General features: G+C 41.8%; 1 protein-coding gene across 3 annotated transcripts in view; it reads right to left on the bottom strand.

Annotated features, from left to right (window-relative positions):
* The window catches only part of Cd47 (CD47 molecule), a 50,744-nt gene extending 36,132 nt beyond the window's left edge, over positions 1-14,612 (bottom strand). For 2 of the 3 annotated variants that reach the window (XR_016537910.1, XM_090346910.1), the window contains exon 1: positions 14,347-14,612. Coding sequence is in view for 2 of the 3 variants with exons in the window: in XM_090346910.1 (XP_090203036.1) it covers positions 14,347-14,392 (46 nt within the window). In the remaining variant the exon portion in view is untranslated. The remainder of the gene's footprint in view (positions 1-14,346) is intronic. The other variant, XM_090346902.1, reaches the window with a different exon arrangement.
* Between the last annotated feature and the right edge of the window lie 325 nt (positions 14,613-14,937).

Genomic DNA, 14,937 nt, shown 5'->3' with positions numbered 1-14,937 from the left:
AAAGATATATATCCTAAATTAGAGATGGGTTCAGATTATGATGACATTAGAACAACTGGCATTTTCTAGTCATTAATTTCCCTTACTGTGACGTTCAAAATTTGGTGATTTGAAGGGTCGCACAGTACTAAAAATGCATTAGATATATATCTATATATAGTGATTCAAAAGGCAGTAACTTGGGAAAATAGCATTATTTGGGGAAAAAAGAAATCTCACAGTAAATGTTTTGATTGAATTCTGCATAGCAAACTTGATATAAGATTTTACTGTTCATTAGCTTCAAAGATTAAAAAAAAATCATTCCACAGTTGGTAGACAACACTGTAACTTCCTTATCATTCTCAGGTACAGAAACTATACATTACCATGATCTTGGAAATAAATTCAGCAATGGTATTAGAACATGCAAGGTATAGCATCTAGCTTTGAAAGCTCTGAAGTAATCATTTCTGCCTACTGATATAAGTTGGAAAAATACTATCCTTACCACAAAAATTTTTGAACAGAAAACCCAAGCAAAGCCATTATATTCTGTTCAACTTCTATATACTTCTTCTAAATAGAACTTGTTAAACTGATATGAAATTTATCTCTTTCCTCATGCTGCATTTCAAAAGAAAAAAAAGCAGGCCAGTTCTACTATACTTTATATACAAAGTAAGTCAGATGAATCAAATCACATCTTTCCACCAGGATGGAAACTCTTGAGAATACTAATAAGAAAAAATATTCTCTGTGGCTATTTCTTTACTGCAAAATATACAGCAACAGATGTTTGGTATGCAAGTCTTACACAGGATTACATACAATTGAATGACATTTTCCCAGCTCCATGTTTCACAGAAACTACAGACAATTTCCAAAGGTAAATTACAGCTGTTTCTTCCTCCGTGAAACCTTAAGCACTCAGAAAACAGGGGAACAAGTTGAAACCATGAGCAGACACTACTAAGGTTTGGCAGGAAGGAGAGCTCTCCATCAATGATAGAAACTACCCCCATTAAACAGGACAGTCTGAGTGAATAAATGTAAGTGATCACTATTCAACTAGAATGTACCAAAAAATGTGGAGAAATGCTAGATGTCCATATTATTCAGTCGTTTAGCAACTCTTTTCAGAAAACTAAGTAGATGATTGAAATTTTCCTCCAAATATGAAAACAAAATGTTAATGGGTAATAACTCATCTTTAAGATTTCTTCCTTCTAGCTTGGTGCTAGTGGTTCATGCCTGTAATTAAACCTAACTGGGAGACTGAGATTTGGAAGATTAGAGTTCAAAGCAGTGCAATCAGAAAAGTCCTTGAGACTCCTTGTCCAATTGACTAGCAAAAAAATTGGAATAGAGGCACGGCTCATGAGAGAAGTCATATGCCAAAACAAGCTGAATAAGCTTGAGGTCCTGAGTTCAAACCCAGGTACTGGTGAGAAAGGGAGGGAGGGGGACAGAGAGAGAGAGAGACAGAGAGAGACAGAGAGAGACAGAGACAGAGAGAGACAGAGAGAAAGAGAGAAAGAGACAGACACAAAGATAAGAGAGATTTCTTCCTTCTATATAAATTATAATTAAAATCACAGACATGGGATGTTTGCATTCAAGGAATAGCTATTATCCAATAAATAACCATTAAGTTGAAGAATTCAATACAACAAAATGCACAATGGAATACAATCTGGACTATGGTCAAAAAACTTCAAGTAAAACTCTTAGCACTGCCATTTTCTGGTATCTAACAGTAAGTGATTCCCTTTTCTATACACTGATTTACTCTATAAGTAAAAGGATCATAACAGAATGCCAGGTGACTCCCTAGACCCATGATAAGCACCCAAGGAGAAAACATACAGGCACACCTACACTTACAACATCCCTAAACAATACTGTTATAACAATGTAAAGCAATACTATAAAAACAATTTGGGGGAATGGGAGTTTGACCTAGTAGTAGAATGTTTGCCTAGCATGCACTAAGATCCAAGTTCAATTCCTAGGTACCACATACATAGAAAAGGATGGAAATGGTGCTGTGGTTCAAGTGGTAGAGGGGAAAAGCCCAAGTTGAGTGCTCAGGCCCTGAGTTAAAGCCCAAGAACTGGCAAAAAGAAAACAATCTGGCATTTAGTGTAATGATCTGGACCTTCTCTGACTGAGCCAAATTCTTATACTCCTGAGGATTTGCCATTTGAAACAGCCTGTAGGTATCCAGCTTTTTTCTCTTTTTATTTCTAGCTAGCCAACTAGAAAGAAGCCCCATGCAAAACTCTCTAAAATCTTGGAGCTGTGAATTATTTCCCCTGAGATAAGTGAGATAGAAAAATGAGTGTGCAAGGAGAGGTGATGCTGGAAGCACAAACAAAGGCAAGTGGTGGAAAATGCAGTAAAGCTTTTTAGAGGGGCCAAAAGTGGATGCGAAGTGTCCTGTCAGAGGGGTGTGGAGTATGGACTCACAGAGGCTTTGGAATTTCTGCCATCTCTAGAGACCTGGGTCTTACCCCACTGACTTTGTCATGATTTTATAAGTTGTTTAAATGTAAAGGCAATGCAAATGACTCATACCTACCGAGATACAAATTTTGCTGTGCCACTGATTTCCGTCAGGGGAAAGAGAATTCCAAAATAGTTCGTTTTACTGCCTTGAGGCTACTAACTAATCTTTTCTCCATGAGTAAAATTCTTTTCAGCATTACAGCTTGCCTATAAATGTATCTACTCTTCTAAGTTCCCTTTAAAAGGGTTTTGTCTTCTTACTAGTTTGATCTTGAATTAATGTCTGAATCCAAACTCTTGACATGTCCATTCTATGTCTGTATGAGCTATTTCAAAATGTAAAGATTTTGTGTGGGTAATTTAAAAATTATTCTTTAGTTAAGCCACAAGTGAAGCTCAGTCATTCTGTCACTTTTTGAGGAGGCTTGGAGTAAGGAAGAAGTGGCTGGCAAACACTCCAAACTGTCATAACTTCTCCTCAAAAACTAAATGTTCTAACAACTAGAGAAAGAACTAACTGCACTGCATTAGTTCTTATCCTAAAAAGATTCCATAAATGAAGCATTTTTTTAAAAAAATACTGTTAGCAAAATTTAAAGCAAAACTGACTTGATACACCATTATTTGAAGAACCTTTGCCCTAGTAATTAATAAGTAGGGGTAGTATAAAAATATCACTGAGATATTACTTAGAACTTCATCCTCTAGAAAAAAAAAGAAAGAAAAACTACTAAGTAACTGAAGGGTCCAGTGGTCTAGGCTTGTAATCCTAACTACTCATGAGACAGAGATGGGAGGACTGTGCTTTAAGTTCAGCCTAGGCAAAACGCTATTGAAACTCCATCTCAGCAAAGAAGCCGGTTGTGGTGATACACATTGATAATTCCTTGGGGGGCAATGGGATGAGGCATTTTGTCCCAGAGAAAAAGCATGAGACACCACCTAAAAACTAAACTGAAAACCAAAAGGGTGGGGCTGGGAGTTTGGCCTAGTGGTAGAGTGCTTGCCTAGCATGCACGAAGGCCGGGATTCAATTCCTCATACATAGAAAAAAGCCAGAAGTGGTGCTGAGGCTCAAGTGGTAGAGCTCTAGCCTTGAGAAAGTCCAAGGACAGTGCTCAGGCTCTGAGCTCAAACCCAGGACTGGCAAAAAACAAAACAAAACAAAAAAAAAAAACCCAAAAGGATGAGAAGTGTGGTTATAGGAGTTGAGAACCTGAAAATTAAAAGAACAAATCAACAAAACCCAAACTTCTAAGTACTACAGTGACCTAACTGCTGTCTCCTGACGAAACAGTAAAGTGAAGGAAAGATGGGAAATGGTGGAGTACCTAAAGAACCCCAGATAACAAGAAAATTCCTCATGAACCAGATATGCTGAGAACAATCTCAATCAGATTATAGATAGATCTTACCAGGAAGAAGGCCAGACATACAGAAAAATTAGCCAATTAAAAGGAAACATTGTGTCCTATCAAACAACAAAAAGCATTGGTCCTCAAGAGGTCCGTGAACACAGATCCCAAACCACAGCCCTAACACAGCTGTGGAGCTGCATCCTGTTGTCACAGCACACAAGCTCAGCTCAGAAACTGTACAACACAACCAACATGTGCTGAGAGTAACAGATACGAAACACTATGACAGGATGGACAAAAAGCCGAGACTTATCTTTCAAGAGCTTAGGAGTTCTTCCATGGGGAAATCATGAGAGCTCACACCCCCTCAGAATGTCTTTAATGAACTAAATGCTGTGTACGGGCAGCAGACATCTGTTTACAGACTTCTCAGAAAGGATGCTGCTGCTGAGAACCACAGAATGCTGTCTGCCAGTCACTTCTTTCCATGTTCCACGTAAATTCTGTCTCCTTTTGAACAGCGCTTTTTAAGCCATCCTCCTACTTCCTCTCCTCCTGTACTTCCTAGAAATCTTCCCCTTCTCCTTTTTCTACTTCAAATGCATTCCTTCAGTGGAGAAGCCAAAAGCTTCCAACACTTCCCACCTACAGCTGCCCAGACCTCTTTTCCTCCTTTCCAGCAACGAAGCAGGCACCTGAGAGCTAGTGTCCATTTCGGTTGCCGATCTACCTAGCTCAAGGACTGTCTGGAGTCGACTATCAGCCTCCACAGTGCCTTCTTCAAGTATGTTTTTTAAACTCTTAAAACTCTCAAGTATTCACCAACTTGCAACCCCCTCTCATCCCTTTCTTAAGACAAGGATCTATATGCACATCTTTATCTTCCACACCAGGCTTCCCCTCTGAACCCCATTATTCCACCTCTCCAGCTCTTGCTCTAATCACCATTGATCCCAGTGAGAAAGCAAATAGGCATGGTTCACTTCCTGTTTCAATTTCCTAGAGTTCTTGCTCTTTTCCTCTGATCTCTATGGATCTTTGGTTAGAAATCTCCTCCATCGTTTTCCACTGCAGAAGAGCTTCTTTCTGAAATCTATTCCTTGGTTCCCACTGTCAGCATTCATTAATTTCTTCTCACTTCCATTGTTTAATACTCACAACTATATCTACTGAAACAGGCCCCAATTTTCTTCTAAGAGGCAGACCTTACCCACTCTCCTGCATCACTATACATTCTAGTTTGAATTACTGCCGTTATTTAAAAGGTAACATACAAAACTCAATGTAGAGCCTACAAAATTAAGAAAAGTGAGGGAAGGGCTGAGTTGGGAAGGATGGGTAATAATGCTGAAAAGGGTGACATTGAGATGCACTGTATTTTTAAACTGCTTTGTTGAATGGCAATTCCTATATACAACTACTTAAAAATAATATTTCTTTTTTGCTAGTTCTGGGGCTTGAATTCAGGGCCTGAGCACTGTCTCTGCGCTTTCTCAAGGCTAGTGCTCTACCACTTGAGCCACAGCAACACTTTTCCTGTGTATGTGGTAACAAAGGAATGGAACGCAGGGGTTCGTTCCTGCTATGCAAATGCTCTACTACAGGCCCTAAAGGTAATTTTTTGAAGTTCATTTGTTCAAAAATCTATATCTCGGGCCGGGAGTTTGGCCTAGTGGTAGAGCGCTTGCCTAGCATGCACAAAGACCCGGGTTCAATTCCTTGGTACCACATACATAGAAAAAAAAAGCCGGAAGTGGTGCTGAGGCTCAAGTGGTAGAGCTCTAGCCTTGAGAAAGTCCAAGGACAGGGTTCATGCCCTGAGCTCAAGCCCAGGACTGGCAAAAAAAAAAAAAAAAAAAATCTATATCTCTTTACTGAACTCCAAAATTCTTGCCTTGCTCAACTATTTTCTAATATTTACCAGTGAACCAGATTTGGACCAAGAAATCGTGCTAAATTTCTCTCTCTCCTCAACCCTGCCATATACTTATGGTAGGCTTAACCTGCTTAATAGCTCCTAAGTCAACTGTCTCTTGAATGAATTAGACATTTATCCTATCTCTCTTAAACTACTGCTGTACCCTCCTAACTGGCTCTCAGTCTCCATCCTCAATGTTTTTCCACTCCAAACCCAATGTATTTCCCACAGTCTCCCAAATAATACATCGAGAGCATCAATGCAAATGTGCATCTCCGTGCCTAACAACACTCTCCCTCTTCCCAGGCTAAATAACCGATTCTAAGTGTATTTAGTGCAGAATACAAATGAGGCCCTCCAAGATCCTTTGCAGTCCCTCCTGCATTCTTCTCATTTCAAACTAAGCTCCAATCATAATGACATTCTTGAATCTCACAAACAAGCCAACGCACTTGCATCCCATGCCTCAGCACACACTGCTCCCCTGCTCATGGAGGTCTTCACCCTTCCCAGGATAGTCAGTGTAGCGGGTAAGAGCACACACACTTGGCAGCCAGATCCTGGTTCAAGACGGGGTCCTAGCATCCTACAGTTGTTGATAACCCCAGTACCTCAGTGTCTTCATCTACAAAACCTAAACCGTGACACCATCTGCCACCATCTCCCCTATAGCGATTTAGTTAAGGTTGAAGGAGACAATGGAGCTCTCTGCTGTAGCTCCTCTCATACATGAGGGAAGACCTCAATAAAACTGCCACCACAGTTTGCTTTCCTCAGCTCTTCCTGACATAGCACCAGTGGAATGAGTGTCCCCCTTCTCTAACACCACTCAACTGCTCTTGTACCTTCCCTTCTGCTCAGGTAGCAAGCACCCTACAGTGCTGTCACCAGATCCAGTACTGAAGATTGTAATAGCTGCTTTAAGTAATCTCTTCATAAACAACGTCTTTGTTGCAAATCTTTCCAAGTGTCTAAAAGGTTGTTGTTAATACATTTCCCCTAAATTTAAAACTGTAGGCCAGAGATGGTGATTGACTGAAGTCTGTAATCCCAGCTAGCTGGGAGGTGAAATTGGGAGAGATCACAGTTTGAAGTTGGCTAGGGTAGAAGTTAGTGAGATGCTATCTAAAACATAAGTCAAAAGGGCATACGTGGTAGAGCACTTAGGCCCTGAGTTCAAATCCTAATGTCAAAATCAACATGTTTATAATATAAATTTAACAAAGAAAATTAAAATGAAAGCCTTTAAATTATACAAAGAGGTTCCAATTTAACATGTCAATTTATGCATACTGTAAGAGATCCTGTTTATTAACAAAAGTATGTTTTTTTAGGCTTTGTTTTTCTAGTGTTTGTTTATGGCAAGGTCTTTCAAAGGAATGCCTTTTGACTCAAATGCTATTCTTTTTGCTGTCCAATATGTCTGTTTCCCAAGTATGTAAGCTGCCTTGGATAAGGAGCTGACAATAGTTTCCATTATTTAGTATCCTAAAGTGCTAGATTCTGTTAAAAATTAACTATCCTGTTTAATCATGACTGCTACTGAGTTTTGTTTTTACAGATTTGTTTTTACAGATTTGAATTTACAGTCAGACCCACAGAAAGATAACTAACTCTTACAAGTATTTATTGGTCAAACCTAACTTTTATTCTTTCTTTTGCCAGTCCTGGGGCTTGAACTCATGGCCTGGGCACTGTTCTTGGACACAGTTTTGCTCAAGGCTAGCGCTCTGCCACTTGAGCCACGGCTGGCTTTTTCTGTGTATGTGGTACCAAGGAATAAAACTCAAGGCTTTGTGCAGTAGAGGCAAGCACTCTGCCACTAAACTAGGCTCTTGGCCCAACTTTTATTCTTATTAATTTCCAGGTAAGCCCCACTTAAAACTATTTTTATTGATGTCCTTGTTGCTTCAGTTGGAAATATAAAGGGGCTACAGGCAAAAACTCTCAATTAGTCTGGTGCCTCCCCCACCAATGTGGGGCTCAGTCAATTCAGATATGCCATTCCAGCAACAAGCAAAGTCACCAAGTAGGCCATCATCCAAGCAAGAAGAAGAGAACTCCTAGACCCACCCGCACAGTTAGCCCTGGCCACCAGGGTCTACCCAGAGGCAACTGGGAAACACTACCCAGAGAAGAGGGGATGCTGCCCTTCCTTCTTCCCTACAAGGGACTTCTAATAATGTTTTTTTTTCTTTTCTTATTATTCTGCCTCGACTCATATGCTTTCTGGTGGATAATTGGAAATAAAAATCTCACAAAGCTTCTGGTGCCCAGGATGGCTTTTGATTGTGATCCTCAGATTTCAGCCTTCTGAGAAGTTAGAATTATAGGGGTGAGCTACCAGCACCTGACTACATTTCCTTTTGCACATTGTCAACCCCTCCCTCAGTTTCTCCTTGTCTTTTGGCCCCATCATCTTGTTGCTTGCTCTCTCCCTAACACATTATTCAACTTTCTGGTATTTGTTTTGGTAAATTATCAGTTAATTATCCATACAAGTTTACATGTTGGACTCTTCCCCAGTGTATACCATACTTTTAGTTAATTTGTTTGTATATATCTGCATATGACCTTTACATATTTTCAAATACATTTACAATATAGATCTAACTTCCACATGACAGACAACATTCACCTTTTGTACCTCTGAGCTTGACTTGACTTAGCATAATCTTCATATTCATCGGTTTCACTGCAAATGTTCTAATATTCTTCCTAATGGATGAGTAAAATCCCATTGTATATATGCCATACTTTCAAGAAAGAACAAATTCAAAGTCATATGAGAGAGGATCCACTCTTCCACATTTCTAGAAAATCTTCCATTCAGCCTAGAGACTAATGCTTTTTAATGGAAAATATCATGCTATCACACACTGGAATTAAAAATTTCCTCAAAAAGTTACTTATTAGAGGGCAATATTGGAACTGAGCTTTCAAGGATGACTTGGATTGTTGAGAGGCGTGTGACTTCCTCAGAAGAGTTAGTAATGTGTACATCCAGGAATCAAGAAAATGAGTAAGGGAAAATTATTCAAATGAGCTCTAGTGAATATGGTAAAGAAAATCCCTTCTGTAGGAAAGATTAGCAAGAGGACTCTAAACTTCCTTGAAGGACATGCTGAAAAGTTTAGACTTGATAAGAGAAGCAACTGTGAACCACTCAGATTTATTTTCATGTTAATAATAACATTAGCAGTGATATGAAAGGGGGATTAAGTAAGGTCAAGAAGAGCGCAGAGAAGGGACACTCATTTCAGAGCTACTGCAAGAGTCCAGATATATGACAACTAGAGAAAAGGCCTAAAATGGCAAGAAAAACGAAAGCAGTAAGATCAACAGAACTCAGATGTGGGAGGTGGGGAAGATTATAAAGAGAAAATGAAAATTGGTTAACCAAAGTAGTATGAAGAACTAGTTTGGTTATGGATTAATTATGGAGGGAGAAGCTTGAAGATCTGGGAAGATCAGGGTCTCAACATTTCATAGTTGATTACTAAAATACCAAGGGTTCAATGAAGCAGAGATGTTTGGTAGATCTCCAAACATATGGATCTGGCTTTAAGAGAAAAGACCAGCATTATAAAAACTTGGTAGTCACCAGGAATGTAGCTGGCAACTGAAATCATGAGTAAGGAAGACTGAATAGAGACTCTTTGTGAAGTGGTCAGAGCAGGTGGCAGAGGGTAAACTCTTAGGGAAACACCAATATTTGTGGAGCTAAGAGTCAAATGGGAATAAGTCAAGGAATACCATTGTGGACCAAGGGAGGGTCTTAATGTGGACACAATTCATGTCTATAAGCAGTCTATGTAAAAATAGCCGCTATGTGAAAATTAGTTTTAAAAAAATTTGTAGCAGTATCAATGGCCACAATGAATCATGGAAATTGCACTGGGAAAGTGAATAAAAGAAGCAGAAGTGATTCTCTTATAGCTCTGGCAGGAAGGAAGGAAGGAAAAAGTTAACAATTAAATGAGTAGAGGAGAGGACAAGGGCAAGAACTTTTGGTTTTTGTTGTTTTTTTTAATATGGAGTAAAAATTGAACAGGGCTCTTAGTTTGGGGAAAAGAATTAATGGAAAGGGAATAATCTAAGATGCAAGACTGAAGAACAAGTTGACTTTAAAGATCTTCAAGATGGTGGCTGCATTCCATTGGATAGATGAGGAAAATCTTCCTACAAGTGAGAAAGCAAATGAGAAGAAGCTGGGTATGATATTCAAGTTAGTTTAACAAGGAGAGGGCAGCTGAGCATCAAAACCATTCACTATTTTCATGGCAGATGGGAAGTTGGTTATACACTCAGAATCCCTGCTCTGGGATGAAGTGGGAAGTTCCTGAAGCTACTAAGATAAACCAAGCACAAAAGGTAGAAAAATACCTTCCTATCAGAAACTAATATTACCAAGTTTTGTTCTCAGGACTAGTACCTGTGATGAAAAACTGGGATCTCAGGTTATGTATAGAATCAAGGTATTGTACAGAAAGGGATATCTAGTCAGATCTCTCCTCAGTGGGGGGCTTCAACACTGGGGCACAGTGTTGTTATTGACTTGCTAGATTCAAAGTATTCCATGTGAAAATGGAAGTGGTCAATACAGAATCACAGGAGCAAAGCAGTTTAAATCAGTATCAGCCTGAATTATAATCTCACAAGAACTTTAAGTACATTATTATTAGTACCACTGAGGGATAAAACAAGAAATGTCATACATGTGTGTACAGGTATATACATATACATATATGTGCATATTTGTACATATAACACATAACACACATGTACACACACTCATGAATATATAATACACACACACAAACACATACACTGGAATTTTACTTATCCATCAAGAAGAATAATATTTGCAGGGAAATGGGTGGACCTGGAAAGAATTATGCTAAGCGAATTAAATAAGTCAGCTCAGAGAAACATATGCAGGAATTAGATCTAAATTACAAACAGATGAAAACACATAGGGTCATATTCATATATGATATACAAACAAATTATGGTATGGTATATGCAGGGTAGAATTCCAATAGTGTAACTCCCTTGAATAACTAACTTATAGTTTTACAAAATTCATATCAGGAAACTAAAACATGTATTGTCAAGAGATGGGGTTGGGGGGGGGGGAGTCCAGGGGAATGAAAAATGCTAAAAATGAAAAAAAGCAATTCAGACAGTCCTGTACTTATAAACCTTTTCCCTGTGTTTTAACCTATCAATATGATGGCTATTCAAGCATGCACATTTCTGCCAAACTAAAGCTCAGATGTTAGACTTAACCAGATTGTGAATCTTGTGCAACTGGCTCTAAAGATCTGGAATGAAATACTGAAAGGGAGGGTGGGGCTTCAGCTTCCTGCTTCAACTCATGTAGACCACAAAGAGGTCCAGGGGCTCTTCTCTTAGTCTATGAGAATTAAATTTCCTCTGTGCTCTATGTATTTCACTTTAATACCACTATGAATTTGGTCAAATTGATCCTACACTACTATTCTTGTTCTTTTATCACAGAATAAATATCTAGCAGTAGTACACAAAGTGAAAGTGACTTTATAACCCAAGAGTGCATTACATTAGATAGGCTAAGACATAATGTATCTTGTATAAAAAGCTATGACAGCAAAAACTTAAACGACAAAGACAGGTAAAATGGTTGCCTTAAATTTATGTCACAAAAAGTACATTACTGTATTAAAAAAAATAAACAACGCTATAAAAACCAGCTAGACAGCTGAATTCACATAAAAGGATGCAGACTTAGCTTTGTCTTCTTTTTTGTTTTTTAAGTGATCATTTTGGATTTAGTGTTTACAATAGGTGGGGGTTGGGCAGCTGTTTTTCATCTTTAGAATGCGGCCTTTCAATACCCCATTAACACCTCAGTGGTAAAGAGAAGAAACCTCCAGAATACACAGATGGCAGCCTGAGGAAGCACTCTAATGGTGGGCATTTCACGTGATGCTGCAACACTCTGTCTCCAGACTTCTGGGGCCCATCAACAAGGACATTACATAGCATTTGCTTCCTTAAAATGGCAACTTGGGGTTCACACAATATATTCTTCAGTAGACAACAAAACACACTCACTGAAACATGCCAAGTTACTACTAGACTCACACAATCAATTTTTTAAATCATTTTTTCTATGCCTGATTTTCAAAAGTCACTTTGAACAAAGAAAAATCATTCAACCATTAGACAGTTCATCTGTACCAATGACATTATTTATTTAGTGTTGTATATGCTAGTTAGTGATCACCACTGGAACTGCTGATGTGCTTTTAAACTAAGTATAATTGGACTTATGGGGGAGGAACAGCCATTCATTCGGTTAGCTTGTAAATCCTTACAGTAGGCTTCAGTCTCCCTTTAATTGGCTAAAAGGGGGTATCTAAGATAACTTCTTATACCATGAAGGTCAATGAAACTATAAAGGTTACAACGAAATGACCTGATTACTACTAGTTCTATCATAAATGAAACTAAAAGCAAACACAAACTGCAGTACCAGTCAATGTACACATCGAGGACTGACTTACGCTAGATTTTCAATTCAATCTCCTTCTAAATCCCTTGCATTATAGTTACTAGTGTTCTGAGGCTGTCAGCGTGACTCCACACATGCTCTTTTGAGCATTAAACTCACAAAATTCCATTTTACCTTATGACAAATAATCACATCCCCTTTTCTATTTAACACCAAGCACAACTAAAATGCACACTGCCTGTAGCTTAGTGATTTTAGGATCCTATTAGCAAATAGAATGCCACAAATTCTTAATTTTAACGATTCTTTCGAGAATCCTATTAACTGATATTGTACCAAAAAGAGTGGTAAATTAAATGTGAACTGCAACTAAAGAAGGCCTACCAGACTTCATATCCACCAAAATACCATTCCAACAGTTTGTTTTTTAGTCTACTTGAAACTGAGACTTGTTTAAAAAAGAAATACTAATAATGCATGATTTACACGTCCTATCCTGTAAACAAGGTTTGACATCCAGTGTGAATCAGCGACATTTTGACACAAATGTGTATCTGGCTCAACACCAAAGCCTTCCTCTTACACAACAGGTACCGGAAAGCAGTATCATTTTAGCTATAATGATCTCAGTGGCAACAAGCACCCTAAAGATGATGGGGGGGAGGGTGTAATCAAGCCATCTAGACCACAGAGATCCTGATTATTAACAGTTCAGCAGCATCCAGGGCGTTTGGAGAGAGGACAGGGCCGGTCGAGGACCTAACAGCATCCTGGAAAGAGTTCCAAGCCTTTAGGCATGGTACACGGAGGCTAATAATTAAACCTGAGATGACTGGCGATCGAGGATGCATGTAATCATTTCCGTTCTTCCCGTTCAAATTCAATTCGGACAGGAAAAAGAAAAGTTCACCAAAGGCTTTGTAGGGATGAACTGTGACAACCACCGTGGAGCCAGGAAGATTCCTTTTTTTGTTGTTTTGTTTTGTTTTGTTTTAAGCGGAGAAAAGCATGCGTATTTGGAAAGGAAGATCTATTCCAAAAGCTGGGAGTGAGGGGACATCTCTGACGTCAAAAGATACCTCAAACCCTCCCCTGCCCCCCCGCTGCACCTATGTTTTTTGGGTTTTGTTTTTTTTTTTTTGACTTGAGGCTGACTGGCTTCGTATTTCAGGCGGAATCCGGATAACTTTTTTTTTTTTTTTTTTTTACAAAAACGCTCTCCGTAGATGCGGGGGGGGGGGGGGGGGGAGAAAAAAAAAAAAACAAACTTCAGCCTACAATTCTGGGATCTGTTGGCGTGCTGAATGAAGTGCTGATGGTACGCGGGGATCACCAAGAGTTTCCAGAAAGCTTGTAAGAGTACGATTGTTTAGGGGAAAAAATTATAATAATAATAACCAAAATAAGCTCCCAGCAGATTCTTCGGGCAAAGGCTGGGGGTCTGACTGAAACTTAGCCGCGTCCTTTTCGCCCCAGATGCTCAAGGCGCTGGGGATGGGGGGCAAAAACCCCTCCTGGGTTGACTTGGCCAAAATGCGCACTTCCACGATGAGGAGGCCCGGGGACCGTCTTCATTCTCCAACCCCACAAGCTAAGGAAGCACCGAGGCAGCAGAGGGGTGCAGGACAAAGGGGGGGTGGTCTTTGCAGCTGGACCCCTTACCCCCACCCCACCCCCCAGCCTGCCATCTCGCCCTCGGGCTTTTCTCTACAGGGAAGGCTGTGGCAGGACTTCCTCGCCGTGCGCATTTGGAGGTGCGGGTGGGGTAAGGGAGATGAGCCCCGTTCTCCACCACCTTTCCCCTCCCCGGGAAGGGGGGGGAAGATGACGGAGAGGTGGGGGGGTGCCCGATTCCCCACTGGGCCCTCCCACGCCGGCGCTCTGGGCGCGCGGGGCCCGCGCGTCCCCCCCCCAACCCCCTCCCCAGGCTTGGCCGCCCAGCGGGCGCTGCCGGGCCGGCGGAGCGGGGAGAGGGGGTGGAGACGGGAGGGGGGGGGGAGATGCAGCTTGGACGCCTGCGGGGGCGCTGAGTACCAGCCCCGAGCCCCGGAGCTCCGGGAACCCCGGAGCTACTTACTCACCGAGGCTCGACGATCCCAACAACAGCGCTGCCACCAGGGGCCACATGTCCGAGCCGCCGGGGGGTCGTGGCCGCCGCCGCCACCTCCAAGGCTGGTGTCTGGAGCAAGAGCCGCCGCCGCCGCCGCCGTTCCAGGAAGGACCCGCAGCCGCCGCCGCCGCCGCCGCAGCAGCAGCAGCAGCAACAGCAGCAGCAGTTTCAGGCGGGAGCGGCCGCCCAGGCTTTCCGGCGACGCGCACGCTCGATCCCGCCTTTCCTCCCCCCTCCTCTCCCGTCCGGGGAGGCCCCCTCCCCTCCCCTCCTCTCCTCTCTCCTCGCCACACTTCGCCCGCCGCTCCACCGCCCGCCAGCCGCGCACGCGCACTCCGCTCCACCGCGCCGCCTCTGCTGTGGACGCGGCGCCCTCCCCAACGCCTGCACCGCCCGCCGATCCCCGCTTCCCCGGCCGGGGCGCGCGCGCGCCACGCTGCCTGGTCACGTCCCGCCGCCCCCGCGCTCGCTCCCCCGGGCTCTGTGCTCTGGTCCGCCGCGGGAGGGTGATGGTGAGCGCTCAGGATTGGGAGGGGGGACACCCCCCCCCAGCCGCATTAGA

Source organism: Megascapheus bottae, chromosome 1 (genome assembly GCF_031878675.1).
Source record: "Megascapheus bottae isolate mThoBot1 chromosome 1, mThoBot2.hap1, whole genome shotgun sequence".
Lineage (NCBI taxonomy): Eukaryota > Metazoa > Chordata > Mammalia > Rodentia > Geomyidae > Megascapheus > Megascapheus bottae.
This window is presented reverse-complemented; position numbering and strand designations above follow the sequence as displayed.